We start from the raw sequence: 18,483 nt of genomic DNA, 5'->3' as shown, positions 1-18,483 counted from the left end.
ACATCATGAGCCTTGAATGTGAAAACGATAAGCAGTGGCTTTTGAGTACAATATAATTATGTTAAACTATGACTTTGTGAATCGTTCTTGTTTGGTCAGTTGTTTGTACGTAACTCAACTTCGACATTGCCATTACTCACAGATTTGTAACTATATCACCCACTGCGCCATGCTGTATTTTCACAACAAATTTAGATATTGAAACGCCCAACTCTAAAATGTTTTCCTCAGACGGCTGTTACAAATTATGTCTGGTAATTTCTCGGTCACAAGCCTACGTAGTATGGCTATGAACGTCATCCACCTAAACGAAAAGCGTTGTTTTGACGCCTGTAGCACTAAAGCGGTACCTTATATGGCAAAGGCGAGATATAATCGCTTAAGCTATGAATTCAGCATCGTTTTATCGTCTTGAAAACATGTTGGCCTACATCTATTCATAGTTGCCAAGGTTTAGAATAAACCATTCAAAGACAGATTAAAGTTTATTTTATGTTTAGCATTGTGACTGGATGCAGAGTTGAGCAAAACAACAAAATGTTTCATGTTTTTCTTTTTGAAAAAGTCGCATGTTTTGTACATTTTGCAAAATGCATGTTACGGAACGTTTTCGACCAAGTATGACTGATTGTGCGACGTTACGATGTACGTAAATGCCAAAAACTGAAAGAGAACATACAAAAACTTCCGGCACTAATGTTGCCACCAACTTCGAAGATGCCATTTGAAATAAAAACAATCAAATGCAGTTTTCACTGCGGAAATAATAACTTGGACAATCCTCTCAACCAGAGAGTTTCAAAAAGAATTTGAGAAAGTGCAGTAAAGCATGATTGTATCGAAATGCAACTGACTCTTCAAATTAATCTGAATGATTTTTTTGGCTCACACTGCATTTACTGTAAGTTTTATATATATTATCTGCCAACATTAAAACATTAAACGCAAGAAATGTTTAATATGTTATTTCGAATAAAAAATTCAATTCCAGTTGCAGCATTGTGAGTTGATGCCTGGAGCACACTAGAAATAGTGAAAAGTTTCCAGATTTTATGAAATCTTTGGCTCCATCACGCGGCATTGCCGTGGCTTATCATTGCCATTCAATTTCGCATATGTCTGTTGCACAGCTTAGACGATTAGTGCTTCGTAGTACGACGCTCGCAAAGGCGCCGGTGTCCAGTTTCAACTTCAATAAATATGCCAATTGATTAATAATGGTCAGATAGACAATGGCAGATATGTTTTTGTTGGGAGTTGTAGTTGATGTAATTAAAAAGCCATTAAAGATCCACTGGCAACGGTATCAGAAAAATCAAGAGGAATGTTTTTTCACGAAACGTTGCATCTAGTTCTTGCATCTATGCGCTGAGTTCTTGAAATACACACTTTCCAGTATAGATTGTAAGTACGGAATGTAATAAAAGCTGATTAAAATCACTTTGGTGCTTTGTATTTACATTCACTGAATTAGGCTATTATCATCCCCCAAGCAGGACCGGAGATAGTTGGAAGTTGGGGAAGAGGGATGACAATTCTTTTAAAATGTATGTCATGTCTCCATGGTTAAGTACTACATTTATATTTTTGATTGGGTTTTATTAAAGTATTTTGCCCTTTTATAAATTGAGAGCCTCCTGAGTACTGGCGTTACGATTTAGTTATTGGCCTATCATGCTGCAAGCTAATGAGTTTTAAATGTTACAAATGTCGTCCAATGAATTTATTTCAACACTGTAGTGATACAGTGTCATAGAAAAGTGAACGCATACCGTCGGTCGCATTGTGAAATAAGCCATTTGAAAGAACGTGGTTGTCACATCAAGCTTTTACGTTTGGTACACCCAGCTAGCTATTCGCCGAGCAATCACGGCTTGTGCGTTTGGCTGGTAACGCCATGTAAGATTTTTAGCTCATTGGCTGCCAGCGCCCTAATTGTTTTGCTGACCCGTGCAAGGCTACAAAAAGAGGGCAATGCTTTGGTTGGTTTTTTGTAAACAAAAATTGTGTGTTACGGTACAGTAATTATTTTTGAACAGTTCTTTACTTGACACTGTAATATTTTTTCTCGAAATACACATTGATGAAAAAAGTTTTGCATTTGTTGCAAACTTCACGCCTGTAAGCGTTTTGACATCAGTTTGCTATTTGATGACGTTGATTTGATGTAAAAACAACATTTTGTGGAAATACACATTTTCAGCTGTTAAGGGAATGTCTGTCAAAAGCGATGAACAAAACAGCAATATCTAACAATTTTCCACAAAATAGCTGCATTTGCTTTTTAGAAAGTTATTTATTATTACACTGAAATAGTTTGGTAGCTCTACTTGCTCTCCTGGTCATAGTGGAAGCAACAACATTTGATTACATTGCAAGGTTAACTAATCTTGAAAAAACTGCGGTATAAGTTAGAAACAGCATGTCCAATGTCCATATAGGTTACCAATCATCTATCAAAATACTTCTACTCAGACACGAATGACTTTGGATTAATTTTACTGTAATACATTTCAAATAGTTTTTTTGTTGTGAACATATTCTCAAGTTTTAACACTTGTTCCTATCAAAGGATATGTTCATATTTGCATTTTTTCGTTTGCAGGCTTAGGTCAGCCCGACAGGCAACTGTATTGCTTGACCATTGAAACGTGCTGTTTGTTGTGCAAAGTTAGTGAGCAAAAAAGTGAAGAGCTTTTCCGTTTTGTTTCTTTAAAGTTAACTTGACCTGTTTTCACCCAACCCGCTCTGTTACGTCACACGTATAGACCAATCACGATCAATTTTGCACCTGATATATAAACACCGATCGCCAAGATGGAGAACAGTTCAGATGTATACCTTTCTGCTGCGGACTACAACGAAGAAGACATGCCGGCTACTGAACGAGAATTAGCTGAAGATGCTCCTTGGAAGCAGATTCAGAAGAATACATTTACAAGATGGTGCAATGAGCATTTGAAATGTGTTAACAAACGGATAGCTACTTTAGAAACCGATTTATCCGATGGATTGCGTCTTATTAGCCTTCTCGAAGTGCTATCTCAGAAAAGGATGGAAAAGCATAACAAGCGACCCAATTTCAGGCAAATGAAACTCGAAAATGTATCTGTGGCACTAAAGTTCCTTGAACGCGAAAGAATTAAGTTGGTCAGCATAGGTAGGTTTGTAATATGTGAGATTACGTAGATGGGAATAATGATTTTTTAACGTAAAACTAGAGAAACTTTTCTTCACAAATATATCATGTAACTGTTCTTTTATCCATAAATGCGTGTCACAGCATTGATTACTTATATGCACCAATAGTTTACGACAACAGCAATCAAACTACATCATTTTATAGGGTCAACAATTTGAAATTGATATTTAATTTAACTGCCATCATTACACTGCATTGTAATTACACCACTGCCTGGTTGTAATAACTCAAATGTCATTGATATTTTCGCTTTTATCATGTGATCGATTTTTTTTACAATAGACGAGGTAGGTAGCTTCTAAAGGCAATGCATTAGGTACCAGAATTAGAATTTTGTGACAACGATATAATAAATGATTCGACAAAGGTTATATGAAGTACTCTTTGTTTAAACACTAATCTTTGTTTTGTCTTCGGGTTTTTATATTTTAGTCCAGATAAAAACAGGAGATATAATTATTGTTTAACCATTGTAAATACAACGGCATTTCAAGACTTGAATTTCAACCGGACGCCTGCAGAAATTCGTTGTCGAAGCTTTCCTTTGTTCAGCTATCCAAAATCATCATTGTTTCTAAAGTGCCTATTCGTCACGTCAGAAGGAATTTTGTTAGCTTTATGTGATGTAACAAAGCAAAATATTGGCTGTTGAAACCGCTGCACATCAAATCATCATGAAACGCTGTCATATCGATGTGACAAATAAGAAAGTGTGTTTCTCACTAAATTCTCCCAATTCAAAGTCAAACCGAAATGGTACATAGCCTGCTGTGCATCATTCAATCAGTCGCTTTGGGCTTGAAATTCTTTGGCGTGTATTTTCATTTCTACAAAATTTCAATTCTAGTGTGTGAGCTTTTTTCTCTGCTTTTTGTTGGGCATGATCGATTTATCGCTTGCGGCTGGCGCTGATGAGTCGTTCTGTAAGGTAATTTGCGGTTGTGAACTTTAAATAAAGGCTTTCAGCATATATTTTTCTTTGTCATTCAAACATAATGCATTTTTATCGTTGATGATTTCATCAGTTCAAAGTGCATTGGTTCATGTGTGATTCAATTTCCTGAGCAGGCCTATGTGTAATTTTGGTTTCAGTTCAACCAGTTTGATACACTTTGTCATTTAGCCGCAGCTCTGCGCCAACTGATTAAAAGTTGCTTTACCTTGATTGACACAGAAGGTGGCTTTTGTTTCCAAAGCGTCAAGGCCTTCCGAACTGTGATATATTGCTTTCAACAAGCTCACAGTTAAAGCACTTTTACCTCTCGTTTGTTTATTTTAAAAAAGTTAATTTAAAGAGCACACTGGTAGACGAGTGGTTGAAATGAAACTTTCCACACCGTTGACAAAAGCCGACAAAAGTACAACGTGTTTCAATTCCAACTATTACATTATAGCCTTGCCCTTATGTTGAATTGACTACTTGGTAACTTTTTGAAGAAAATATTATCATAGCCACAGATCAACATCTTGACGTCGAATGATAAAATGCGGCCAGAAACGCAGCATTGTTTGTAAATATCCTTGTTTTGCGATTGTGACATAAGTAAAATGTACTCATTCTAAAAAACGTATCAAGCATTAAATGAGATGCTTTGTGATTTTTTGTGAACATGTTCTTTTTCTTGAAAATCTACGTTTCAGGCTGCCAATCATTCTAAAATCTTTCACTTCTTTCTCCATCATTTGTTTTCGTTGATGTTTCCAGAATACGACTGAAAAAAACAAACGTTTGTGATATTTATTAAGATTCACACTTTTCTCTGATTAGTTTTGAGATTTTTAAAATCCACTTACAACGAAATTTTCTGCAATGCTATTCCTAATTTAGTAATAAACATCATAACCTGTACTATTAATGAAAGCTTATCAACCTGGATTTAATACTTCCTTGGATAGCATCTTGGGCAAGTTTTGCTTTCGCTGAGTTAGGCTGCTGCACCGCACTTCGCAACCTAACTAGCGATATCTAAGATAGTAGCCTAAACGTCGCTTTAACCATAATAGATGATAATTTGGTGTTAAACATGCCTGATGATTTTGAATTAGGATTGCTGTACAAAAGTAACCTGAATAACACTTGAAATAGTTGTGCCGACGACACGTTACCTAATGAAGGACTAGGCAAATATTGGTTTTCAACTCAAAGGCTGATCAAACAGTCCATGATCGTGCATAATGCTTGGTAGTTTCAGTAGTTTTAACTTGCCATTAGAGTAATATGCGACTACAGGTTAAACTTTTTTTATCCTTGCCCTACTGAAGATCACCTTGTACGGCACACAAACGGTCATGTAGGTGAAATACGACAAACTATAAAACGTTAAATGTTAAACTAAAATGATTTTTGCAATATCGTCGCTAAGGCTAGGATAGTTTGATAATTTCACTGTCAAAGCCAATGGTTCCCAACTTTTTTGTAGTCTATCACGAAACACTGTTAGCAATCCTGCGCACTTCTAAACGTGACCCTGGGTTTAATTTGTGAAAAATGATTCTTTAACAGTTTAACACATGAAATTTAGTGCTTAAGTGTTCTATTTTTGTGAAGAAGAAGCGTTCTTCCCGACCGTCAGCTCAAGGCTGGGCACTCACTAGTACAGCGAGCAGCAGTTGCGATTCGCTAACCATAACGGTGTAGCTTCCACGCTAGCCATTCAGACCTCCAATAAACGATAAGTTTCTGGGTTCTATCGCTGTCAATTCTTGCTACAAATCGGCTGCCCAGAAACTTATGTTCTATTTTTATTTCATTTTTTGAAGATCAATACATTCAGAGACCCCCCTTGACCTTTCTATGTAGTTCACATTGGGTTGGCAACTACTGGTCAAGACCCGATCATTCAAATCCCGGTCAAACTGCGTTATTGCGAAGTGTGAAATATAAATGGGTAACTTCTTTTACAGACAGCAAAGCTATCGTTGACGGAAATCTGAAACTGATCCTCGGGTTGATATGGACTCTTATCCTGCATTATTCCATATCTATGCCCATGTGGGATGAGGATGTTGAACAGGAAGAGGTTGCTAAGGCAACGCCAAAGCAGAGGCTTTTGGGGTGGATTCAAAACAAGGTCCCACAAATGCCTATAACTAATTTCAAAGGGAACTGGCAGGATGGGACTGCTCTTGGTGCTTTGGTTGATAATTGTGCTCCAGGTATGCGTTTACGAATATTTTAGTGTATACTGTATTATTAGGAAATAAAGGGTTGGAATGCTTGGTTAATATGACTAAAAAACGAAGCTTAAAGTACAGAAAATAAACTCCGTGTCAGCAAACGTTTCGAAAACTGTTTCCATTTTCAGTGCTGGAAGTTGAAGAATGATTCGTATTGTAATTGAGTAATTAGTATTACGAAGATATTCTTTCATTGATTATAAAGGTGCAGTACCTTTCCCAGTGATAAAAGCGTTTGGCATAAACTTATTTGAGATAGCCTACATAAAACGGTGACCTTTCTTATTCCATCGGATGGTGATGAATGATGAATGTGTGTGAAACACTTTTGGAATTGTTATTGGTCCGTTTTTACCAGACTCAAATATAACATAGTGCATTCCCAAAGCTAAACTGTAGTGTCCCTTCTGTGCACGGTTGCTTTTAAATCCTTTTAGAAGAAGTCGAAAATGAGCACACCGTTCGTTCATACAATGCGTGTTTGTCGTTGGATAACCTGAAAAAGTTCTTTATTCCTTTTCTTCATCGTATCATATTTCACTGTTGAGTCTTTGTGTCGAAGGGTCACGTCAATGTGAGTGTATTCGGGAGCGCTTTTCCTCATGTATGTTGTTTCTTCGGATGAACTTTTCTATTCAATGGTTAGAGTAGTTCAGTCGCTTACACTGGTGACTATCTGATACTTTGACAATAGAAGCAACATTCGGCTAGAATAGCCATCGGTTTTTTGGACTGTAGTCTACTCAATATGTTATTTGAAATGAAACTTCCCGTTTTAAAGAAAAGCCTGCAGTCATTGATTGCATCTTTCTGGGGCTGTGCATTCCAGTTTTTAAAATGTCTTTGAAACACGTGTTTAAAACGTTACACAACCGCGATTTTAACATTTTGTGGAGTATTTTTTCAAAACGAATCGTATTTGGGGTTGTTGAGCTTGTGACGTGTTGTTTTCATTTGAACCACTGTAACGTGATTGGAATTCAGTTTTCTTCCCTGCTCGTCTGACTGCTTTTCTTTGACAATTCGATAAATCACACTGTCGACTGTCGAGCCACATCTTATCCACCGTGCAGCATTGGCGCTGAAGCGCTCTGTTACAATTTTTCAAATTGTGATATAATTTTGGCAGAGAGTTTCTTGTACCAAAGGCAAGCAGGCAAAACGATACTAGGATTGAGTATTACAGTTTAAACAGTCGAACGGTATCCTATGTGCCCTCATCAAGAATATGATTAAATTTAGTAGCAAGTACGAATAATAACAACTTCTTAAACGTGACTACTGACTAGCCTACTGCCTAAACAACGCAGAATACGCAGTGATCGAACACTAGCACAAAACATAACAGCAAATCAGAAACCAGGGAAGCAAAACGCCGAAAATTAATTAGATTTGGGCGGACACAACTGACCACTCTTTCTATTTTCTAAATTGCTGTTTTCCTTTTGTGTTGTTATTCAATCATTGCGTATTTTTCGTTATTTAGTCAGTTAACTGCTCACGTTTAAACAGTCAAACTTTGTTACAAACTTTTCAGATTTCTGATATGGACTTAAGAAATGCTGAAAACATTTGATTCTAATGATTTGTAAATATGTATGTGTAGTGTTTTATTGTAACGCTCAGCACTATTGTGTTATTTAAGATAACTTTAAGATAATACGATTTTAGATTCAATTTGTTTCTATTGAATTGAAGTTGTTACTTTGAAAGTGGTAAATATAACTATTGCATTTACATAGTTTTGCAAAATGTACATAGTACGACTTTAATTGAGAGATTGTATGAACTTTTGCTCAGTAATTTTATAAATTTATTTTCTGTTGTATCTTTTTATTTTATTTTCAAAGCTTTAGGACATCTGTTGACATTAACATAGTATTTCTCTACATCTGGACTAACTCTTGCCTTTTTCTTCTCGGTTGTCTTTTTACGCCTTTTCTGCAATTTTTGTTTTTCTTTATCTTGATGTGTGATGGCTCTTGAAAAGGATTGTGTCCGGATTGGGTCGAATGGGATCCGAAAAACAAACTGGAAAACACAACTGAGGCCATGACACTAGCTGATGACCATCTTGGTGTAGCTCAGGTTTGGCCGTTTCCCATTTGTACCGAATGCCGCACCAAGTCGTTCACTGTGTATGTGGCATTGCTTTTTCAAGTGGTTTGCATGTGTTCTGCTTCTCTGAGGGATTTTCTTAGTGCAAAATGCCCTTTGTGTCTTCACATTCATGACTGATTGAAGTGATATTGTGCGTTGATCTTCGTGAGATTTTCTTACAGACATTTTCTGTTCAAACCGGTTTGTTCATGTGCAAGTATCTGATTTCAACATTACAAACTGAGTTTTTAGGCCTCACAATATTACACTGCTAGGGTTTATTTGTGAAATGAAAGTTTGAGTTGTCACTTTTATAAGCTCCTAGTTCACAAGCGGTGCAATAAACTTCTATAAAAAGCTACGGTACTTAATTAGATTATGCTGAACATGCAGCATTCATTGATACCTGACATGTAAGGTTTTTAAAATCCAAAGTACCAACGTGTTCTATAAAATCAAAGTCAACTAATATAGTAAAAAGTCAAGTGGTTTTATTATTTTCAACATCACTGCACGTATTAGGCGGTAAGAAAAATTTCGATCAGGCTAGGGCACCCTTGAGAACCCTTGATAGTAAGTAAAAACAAACTATATTACTCGTGCAAGTTTTCAATGCATGTCATTTATGTGCGTTCATTGCCTGTCTTTGCATGTTCTCCACCTTGTCTGCCCTTGCCGTTATTGCCGACTTGCTCGTTCGTCTGTCACTGCATCGTTGCCGTGCCTTGCGTACACTTCAGGCCTATGTCCCGACTGGGAAGACTGGAATCCGAACGATAATGTTAAGAATGCTGCCGAAGCCATGAAATTGGCAGACGATTGGTTAGGAGTCCCACAGGTAGTATCAGATTGTGCATGAGTTGTGCTTTTTGTAACTATACATGAACTTGGGATTGAATGTTTTTCTTTGAAGTTGCACGTTTTTGTGGATTTTTTGTCATCGTGCAGTTATCCCATCGCGTTAAACGGTTTCTTTAAATGTTAATACTAATATAATATTTAGGTTAGAATCTTAATGTTTATGTTGCTCGGTGAACAAAGCTACTGGAAATTTTACATTAAAAAATAACCTTGGGCGGAAAGACTGCGTAAATAAAAGAATACCTCAAAATTCGCTTTGCTAGACCAATTTAGAATAAGCGTTGTGAAATCACAAAAATTGATTTTTGTTGGCGACATAAACCTTTGTTCTACTGGATATTGGTTTGGGACAATGCTTTGAGGTGTAGACTGCTTTTGTTAAATTTCCATCACGGATGTTTTGGTGTCTCGAAAAGACAATTTCGTATTAAACCATGTAAAAACTTCTCGTTTCAGCAGTTAATTTTCCATTACGTTCTCTGTACTTTTCCTCCACTCTTTAACTTTCAATATAACTTTAAATAAATTATTCAAACAATTTTAGATATGAGGGTTTGATGTAAGCTCACTGATGTGCAAAGAAATTGCCTACTTTTACGAGCTTCCAAGTAATATCAAGTTCAACACACATGTTGTGCAGTCCTACTGAATTAGTAATGGAGTTTAGATTTCATGCATGGTTGTTTTACAAGCTTCATTATGCTTTTACACCATTTCTGGACGACATTGTTAAATGGTATTTTTATCAACTATTTCTGGAAATTTCCTTGGTTTTATATTATCTGAATTGTTAAATAAGTTTGGTGTCTGTACTTCAACAGCACGCAAGCACTCAGTGTGTCTGTTTGCATTGTTTGCTGGTCGACATATATTTATGACATCGTAAAAATGTTATCAGTCCGCCTGGTTTCGTCATTGATGATGCCGGCTTGACATTAATTCAACGCTGAGCGACGTTAAATCTACAAAAACCAAACATAGCTTGAAAAGAATCTTGGTTGTTGGATGTTCCAAAATTTGGAATTGCTATGTCGCTAGACAAACAATTTAGTCATATAAGTGACTAATGAGTGTCTTCAATAAATTAAAACTTTGCCGTCAAGTTTGCTACAGCGCTCTGTCGACATAAATTAACATTTGTCATCTACAGACGAATTCAGGCATTTGCATATGGAGAATCGCATAATAATCAATGTCATTTTTTGCATGGCATGTCCCAAACCATTTGCCATGTTTTTGAGGATTTGCATAAACTTGTTAACACATAAAAAAAACTTTAGACAAATCGATTTTTGTTCAATCGCACTTTGAACGGTTCTGTGGTGACGCTTTACAAACTTGTTGGTGAATAGTTTTTACTTCGCGACCTTGCTTCTAGGTCTATCGATTGATGTAAAACAAACTCGTGCTAACCTTAGGAAATCAGTTCACAAAAGTTGCATGGGAGTCGTTTGAAATGAAGTGGGCGTTGGTATCAGTTGATTGTTAAATCATTTTTTACTTAGCAAAATTTGCCTTTGCCCCATATAAGGAATTCCTTCGCCTACATTTGGCTTTGCATTGTTTTGCACCGACATTTGTATCGCCCCGAGCGTATGACGTCAGTTCACGCAAACCTAGTTCCGCTTGAGTGGTGTTGTTAAAACTTTGCCAAAGTCGCGATCAAGCTGAATTACCGTTCAATGAATTCATTTTCGCTGACTTTTTGCAATTTTACAACTTAACCACGCGGGGGTTACAATTAGGTTGCATTTGTTTTTATTCCAACTTGTGACTTATGACCTGGACCAACTGGGCACAATCAGCATCAGTCAGGAAATTAGCTTTTTTAACGTTGATTCAACGCATGCAAAAGGATTGATTTGCTTTCTGGGCAATGATGATGTCCCAAGCATGAATATTCACGCGATGTCTTTGCATCTCAGGTGATTGCACCTGAAGAGATAACCGACCCAAATGTTGACGAACTAAGCGTCATGACGTACTTATCTCAATTTCCCAAAGCTCAACTGAAGCCTGGTGCTCCATTGCGACCAAAAACTAACGCCAAGAAAGCTCGTGCGTACGGAAAAGGTAACGGGACCTCAATCTGTATTTTGTGTAGGTGCAGGGGTCGTGACAATGTGCTCATTTTTCATGTGCAACTTTTATTATGTCGGTGATATTTCTAATTCTTAACCTCAATTTTTTCAACTGCGGCTACTGAACCTGAATTGATGCAGATGTAATTAATGCTTTATCTGGTCAAAGTAATAGTTTGGAAAGTCGCACAAATTTTATCTTAAACCAGTTCTGTATTATTTTCTTGCGTGACTATGTTCATACTTCCTTTATTTGGATGATCGTAATCGCCACTGCAAGTGCGTTCTGTGTTAGCAGCAAAAAACTTCAATTTTTTGTTACATTATACATTGTCAAAGTGCATGATGAACTGACGTGAATGTACTTCAGAAAGAGTTACAAGGCTAAAAGAAGTTCTGACTAGTTGATTTACACACTGTACGACCGCATTTGTATAAATTACTCACAGCGTTTCATTGCAACAAATCAAACTTTTAATCAAGTTTTTAAACGTTTGAACAGGTGTTGAGCCACATGGCTGTAAAGTTGGCGTTGCCGCTCCTTTCACGGTCGAGACCTTCGGTGCCGGAAACGGCAACTTGCAGGTTTTCGTAAGTGATCCCAATGGCAAGGAGCAAGAGGTGCCAAGCACATACAACAATGACAAGTTGAAAACCTACACTGTCACATACTATCCCACTGTTCCTGGGCCGTACGAAGTAAGCTGTGGTTTCAGTTCACTAAATTATGCACGATTATACGTATCTTTCGAAATAGACACAATAGATTCTTAGCAGACTAAAGTCAGCCAAGTTTGGAAAAGTAAAATTGTGTTTTAACTTTTAATGGCTGCACACAAGGCGCTTTTTGTACCTTCCTCTATTGCAAAATGAGATCTGTAGAAGATCAGGACTTTTCCAATTCAGGCTCATACATTTATAACAAAACAAAAACGTTAATTTTTGTTAATTTTACTTTCATTTTTCAATTGTTTTGACTGATTTTCTGTAGGCCACTGTATTCACTATTTATGGAGGTTAAGCATCATTACTCAATGATAACAATATTTAATTGCTCTAGTAGGAATTCCTGAAAATATAAATATAGCTTAGCGTGTTATTAAGATGTTTGAGAACAAAGCAGTGTTGAGGTGCCTGGTTTGATTGTGTTGACAGTGACTATGTAGAAGTTTAGGTCGGTCTGGAAACGAAGCTAGGTTATTCAATATCTTTGCAGCTAGGCTTAAGCATCGATGCCGGTTTTTGCTTCAGGCGTTAACATGGTGTAAAATAGCTCGAGTATCGACAACTTCTCTTATTTTATCATCGCCTCGTATATTACAGTAACATAAAACTGCCATGAGGCTAAAGCTTTTGATGAATTTTGTCAAATTTACGTTTAGCTCGCATCAGTTAAACGAAATGCGTGCAAGACGAGTTGCATGCTGGTGTGGGTGTGGAAAAAACTTTATTACCTTATTGCTCTTGTACTGAGTGCCAGCTTAAATTATTCAAAGAGTTATGCATTGTTGATGACAGTTGTGCCACAACTTGATATGTAAACTAAGTTGTGTCGAATGAACCTAGTTTTCCACACCAAGTTGTTTGTTGAAAAAACAAGAAAGTGTACAGTATTTTAAAAACTCAAATTGTTGTGTAATCAATAGGTTATTAATTTTTGAAGGTGGACACGTTATGCTTGTGTTTTGGCTATTTGTATCTATGTACTTTGGTAGGTTACTGTTTTATACGCTGGCTCCGGAATCCACAAAAGTCCCTTCACAGTCAACGTTGATGACACGCCCACTGACCCGGATAGCGTAACTGCCAAAGGACCAGGCTTGCAACCAGGAAATGTGATCGGAAATTCCACGCACTTCGACGTTTTTACTTCCGGTATGTTTCCTGACACTTGAGAACACTGATTTCTCCGTTACGTTGATCATCGCGTTCATTAAATCGATTTTAAGTCAATAGTTGACAAACGCATAGCATTAGAAGCTTGCTAAAGTGAAGCGGCGAGTCGCATTCCATCACTGTTACTGTTTATTTTGGCATGCCAAATAAACAGCTTTCAAAATGTCGTTTTATGATGTTTACCATTGGTTAATCTTGTAATGGTAGACAGTGTGCTTTTTAATTTAAATTTATGCTCCATTTCTAGAGACTCTGACTGATTGCCACAATTTACTTTCTACATCACTTTAGACTAGCCAGTTATGTAGGTCTATATCAACTAGCAACTCAACTAGCAAAAGTGATCCTATTTTGCATTGATTTAACGTCCACAGGACCACTTTTTGTAGTTGGGATGTTGTATGGAATGTAGATTTGTAGAAGCCGGACATTTTCACCAGCAGTTTACACAGTTTAGCTATTGATTAATTATTGTAACTACTGATATTTCATCACAAATTAAATACATTGATTTTACGTATTATTCAATGATCAAAGCCTTTGAGAACATGTTCTGTTTCTGCTTCAGTGACTTCGACGATTTGTAGTCAGCAGCGTTTTTATTTTTTACCATTCGTAACTAAAGTACTATTTTAAACAACAGAAAAACATGACAACTGCTGCTTTCTGGCAAAACGCTTAATGGCGTGCTTTTGTAGTTAGAAGCAGCTGATGACTGCATAAGTGCATATTCTTCCGCTGCTTCCAGCTGTCTGCTGTATCGAAAGTGCAGTGTATGTAGTCGCGGTGCACGTAGGCGTAAAACATAAAAAAGATCGTTGTTATTAATAATTCTTTCACAGGAGCTGGCATTGGTGATGTTGATGTAGTCGTTGAAGATCCAACCGGAAACCGCGACAGCGTTCGCCCTCATATTGAAAAAACTGGAGACGAAGTTTATCGGGTTACTTACACCCCTCACCAACCGGGGGTACACAGAGTGTACATTACTTTTTCTGGGAGTTTGATCCCCAAAAGCCCATGCGACGTCGACATTGCATTACGTGAGTTTTGACGGCTTTCTGTTGTACTAAGTTTTGATTACAGTTTTGATAAAGCGTAGCCGCACTGTCCTTTCTTTGCTATGGGGATATACTTCCCTAAACTGCGAGCATGTAATAGATTGAAGTACTGAAACTTATTCAAAGTTTGAAATGATGAACTTTTTTGACGTTTTTTTTCTTATACCGTAGCAAGTTAGCAAGCTACAAGCAGTGGCTGCATTGTTCAGCAGTTGCGATTACCTTGATTTTGAATAGACTAAAAGAATAAGCTACTTGCCCAACCATTTCTCACGGCCAACCCAACAAACTTTCTGGATGATTAACATATTTGTTTGAATTAGCGGGCACGGAAAAACCGGCTGCAGTTTTTTTGTATGCTTTCACAATGCAGAAAATTCACTTTGAACGTGTTTTAAATTCATGGTAGACCTGACTACAAACATTTTTCAATTCTCAGCGCAACACTGTTATCATAAGAATTTGAGACATGTAGGACAATATATAAAATTTGCATTGACATTTTAATTCTTCAGTTTTACACGCAACAAACAAAGTCACTTCAAGCTTTTTCATTTTTAGTTTACTAATAAAGGGTTTACTAGTTAAGGGTTACTGAAAAGTATGTTTTTACTGATTGATTTAGACTTATTTTGAGTTATTTAAAAAACAGCACTTTAAACTATACTTTGTCTAAATGGGCATAGTGTAGCCTGAAATGTTTAAGGTGTAACTTGTTCGTCATTTAACGCAAATTGAGTTTCTTTACCTAAAGTTTAACAACTTGTTTATTTTTAGCTTTCAACCCACAGGCAGTGTGGGCAGAAGGTCCAGGCATCGAACCAGAAGGAATGACTGTCAGACAGACTGCACATTTCACGGTGCATACCGAAAAAGCAGGAGAAGCGAAGTTGGATGTGAAATGCATTGGCCCACGTAGGAATAATTAATATCTTCAATTAGTTTTTTACGTGTATATCTTGTGTCTAAATTCTCAATGAAGCTACTGTGGACGGGCCACTAAGTATGGAAATAAAAAATGTTTCTCCTAGGGTAAATTGAGTGCTGATGTGTATTTGTGCTAGTGTGTGTTGTGTATTCAACAAAGTTTGAAATATTGCGCATTCTCGTGAACCAACAGAAAACTCAGAAACCGTTTGACGTTCGTGTTTTATGTTGCACTCTGCAGGAGGAGTCACTGAAATTGTGAACGTACAATGCAATGGAGATGGAACATACGCATGCGAGTACCTCCCGCTCAAGCCTGGCCAGTATGTTGTCAGCGTTAACTATGGTGGGAAGCCTGCTGCTGATAGTCCTTACAGAGTAAGTTTGACTTCAAAAGTTTATAAAAAATCGCTTAACCTGTTTTTCGGAATTTCGAAGAGAGAGTCTGCAAGAATTAAAATCAAGCACATTGAACCTGGAATGGCGCAAAGGCGGTTGGATGGCTCAACGGATAAGGCGTTGGCGTGGTGCGATCCTGGTTCGACTCCCGGCTTCAGCTGGTTGTTGCAAACACCGCTCACCTCCACCAAAGGTGTAATAAATTGGGTGCAGCAGGAAAGGCGGCCGAGAGAAAGGAACTGACCACCCTACTCTCCTTAGTGCCGAAGGCTTAATATAATGAGAACCTTATCTTCTCATACCCAACACTTGAATCCAAACCTAGCCGGCGTGTTGAAAAGCAGGTTATATCACCAATCAGACACCAAATCAGTTCAACGTCTTCAAACATTGGATCAGTGTAAAACAAAATTGATTTTCTGTCTAGTTAAAAGGGGAGATTGACTTAACATTCTCTATAGAATCTATACGGAATTTCTTATCAACATTCTTATGTCATGTAACAATCTATGTCAGGGACATCTCTGAACTCTGATATTGATGTCCTTTGCTTACTTTCCTGTTCTAGTAACCTTTTGCTTTTGCGTCTAAGCTAGAATGCGATATTTCCAATCGAGACTGATTGTTTTTGTTATTGTTCAAGAGGAATCATCTTAACTCATCAAGTCATCACCCGTTGCGAATCTTGTATTTCGCTTATCTCTCTATCCATGAGACAGTTGTAATACGCTGTTAGAACGCGATATGCACTAAGAGTACAGCAGAGACGTTATGTTGAGCTTATTGATCTCAACTTGTTTGTTAGTGTCGAGAAAATATCGGACATATTTTTGGACTAAACCAACAGTAAATTTTAGTAATGCCTCAGGAATCGCAAATTAATGAGTAATTTTATGCTCAAATGAATCAGCAGTTTGCACACTGCTGGAGTTGTGAACTTTTGACACAATCTTTTACGTTGTCACGCACTGTTGTTAAAGTTCTGGGGAAAGGTACAGTGCTCCGTTAGACGTATGCACAATTGTTTGTGTTTACTTTTCTGTCATGAAAAATGGAGTATTTTGTTATTTTGGGTGATTCACTAGCGTTATCAGGCCAATAAAGTATGTAGATTTTGCGTTGTTCATCAGCAATGTTATTTGGTTCGTCATTTTGTTTCTGGCAAAGTTAGTGTTTCCAAAAGTGCAATAAAACGGCGTTTTGACGAAAGTCACTGGAACTGGATGGATGAGTTTGACTGATTTATTTTTTACTGTTGCTGAACTATCGCACAACGGCCATCATCCAACGTTTTTTTTTACAAAATCCATGAAAGCATTCAATAGTTTCAGCTAAAATATTGAGATCTTTCGAAGTACACAGCACAAAAGAGATTTTCTACTCCCTTTCAGAAACAGTCTGGCCTTGTACCCAAAACACAGCACTTTGAAGTTCACGTCAACTTGGCTTCCATTGACCATCACGCAAACTACGTCGTTTTGCACGTCGCCAACTTGGCTGACACGCCGCACAGCGCTACCTTATATGGAAGCAAATTGATCGATGACGAAATTATCGCCGGTGATTCAATTTGATTTGTCTCACGTGCGTACATGGCGAGACTGAAGCGGAATGTCGAGATGAGCTGAAAACGCGTAACTTTACATTGGGTTGAAAATTCAATGAGACTGTTGGGTTGTTAGTTGTTACATTGAAAAACATCGCATTGGTATTAATGAATCGATCATTGACTTGGTTTGGCTCAGTGTTCATTTCTATTTACATATCTTGACACCGACTCCCATTTCTCATTTTTGTTTCTTTAATAAAAGAGACAAAAATGCAGCAGAGAAAATTTGAGTTTATTTGGCGCATACAGCAGCCTACGACTTCTCCAAATCGACCTACTTGGTGTTGGTTGGTCGATGCAGCAAGATGTCTAACAGCAAGAAATCTCCTCAATACATTTCAACTTAGCAAAGTTCAATTATTATAACACCTCAGCCAAGTTCGGAAACTTGTATAATTTATCCATAAAGCTTTCTCCGCCGTAATGACAGCTTCCGTATATGGAAAAGCACAAGCAAATGAAAACAAAGACTAATCAATTACGGCCGCGAAAGCTTTCTCAATAACTTATACAAGTTTCCAAACCTGGCTGATTTTATTACCTTGCAATGTTTAATTGTTTGGTTGCATCTTAAGGGAAGGGTTCTTGTGTAACTGCTTATCCTCAACAACACCGAGAAACCGGAAGAGGACACAAGAATCAACAAAAAATACGATGCATCAGCGTCTACTTTATCAAGGGGACTGTGTATGGTTTCTTTATGTTCAATTAGATTGAATCACTATTATCAAAGTAACCTTTAAAAGCCTGTTTCACCTTTAACAAGATCGTCAAAAGGTGCTTATTCTGCAGAAGACTAACATAACAACATGACACTTTTATTTTAGGTTAATGTGGACTTACCCCCTGATGCAAGCAAGGTTACAGTCGAAGGACCAGGAATAAAACCAGGGAATGTTGTGGATGAACCTACGTATTTTGACGTGCTAGCCGCAGGTGAGAGGGCTTGGCTTCGATGTTTTCAATTGATGTGTAATCAGTGACGTTTTGATCCTGCGTCGTATTTGCAAAGTAGGTGTATCGCTTCTCTTTGTAAGTTTTATTATGGAGGAGAATAATACATTGTGTTTGATCATTATCAACATTTCAGACAAGAATTTTTGTACTGTCGTGCAAATAAATCATCGGCCATTCTCAAGTTAGCGATTTTTGGTTAGCATTGTACCATCA

The 18,483-nt window shown here is 37.4% G+C and overlaps 1 protein-coding gene across 8 annotated transcripts in view; it reads left to right on the top strand.

Moving 5' to 3' along the window:
• Positions 1 to 2,687: 2,687 nt before the first annotated feature.
• The window catches only part of LOC145768090 (filamin-C-like), a 39,436-nt gene continuing 23,640 nt past the window's right edge, over positions 2,688 to 18,483 (top strand). For all 8 annotated transcript variants that reach the window (XM_082579563.1, XM_082579558.1, XM_082579561.1 and 5 more), the window contains exons 1-10: positions 2,688 to 3,160; positions 6,107 to 6,358; positions 9,220 to 9,317; positions 11,266 to 11,413; positions 11,924 to 12,120; positions 13,137 to 13,296; positions 14,160 to 14,360; positions 15,156 to 15,293; positions 15,547 to 15,683; positions 18,141 to 18,249. In XM_082579563.1, coding sequence (XP_082435689.1) covers positions 2,818 to 3,160; positions 6,107 to 6,358; positions 9,220 to 9,317; positions 11,266 to 11,413; positions 11,924 to 12,120; positions 13,137 to 13,296; positions 14,160 to 14,360; positions 15,156 to 15,293; positions 15,547 to 15,683; positions 18,141 to 18,249 — 1,783 coding nt within the window. In that variant the 5' untranslated portion in view covers positions 2,688 to 2,817. The remainder of the gene's footprint in view (positions 3,161 to 6,106; positions 6,359 to 9,219; positions 9,318 to 11,265; positions 11,414 to 11,923; positions 12,121 to 13,136; positions 13,297 to 14,159; positions 14,361 to 15,155; positions 15,294 to 15,546; positions 15,684 to 18,140; positions 18,250 to 18,483) is intronic.

The sequence above is a fragment of the Aplidium turbinatum genome, chromosome 4, assembly GCF_918807975.1.
Source record: "Aplidium turbinatum chromosome 4, kaAplTurb1.1, whole genome shotgun sequence".
In the NCBI taxonomy this organism is placed as follows: domain Eukaryota; kingdom Metazoa; phylum Chordata; class Ascidiacea; order Aplousobranchia; family Polyclinidae; genus Aplidium; species Aplidium turbinatum.
The sequence above is the reverse complement of the archived record's forward strand: the minus strand, read 5'-3'. Positions and strand labels throughout refer to the sequence as shown.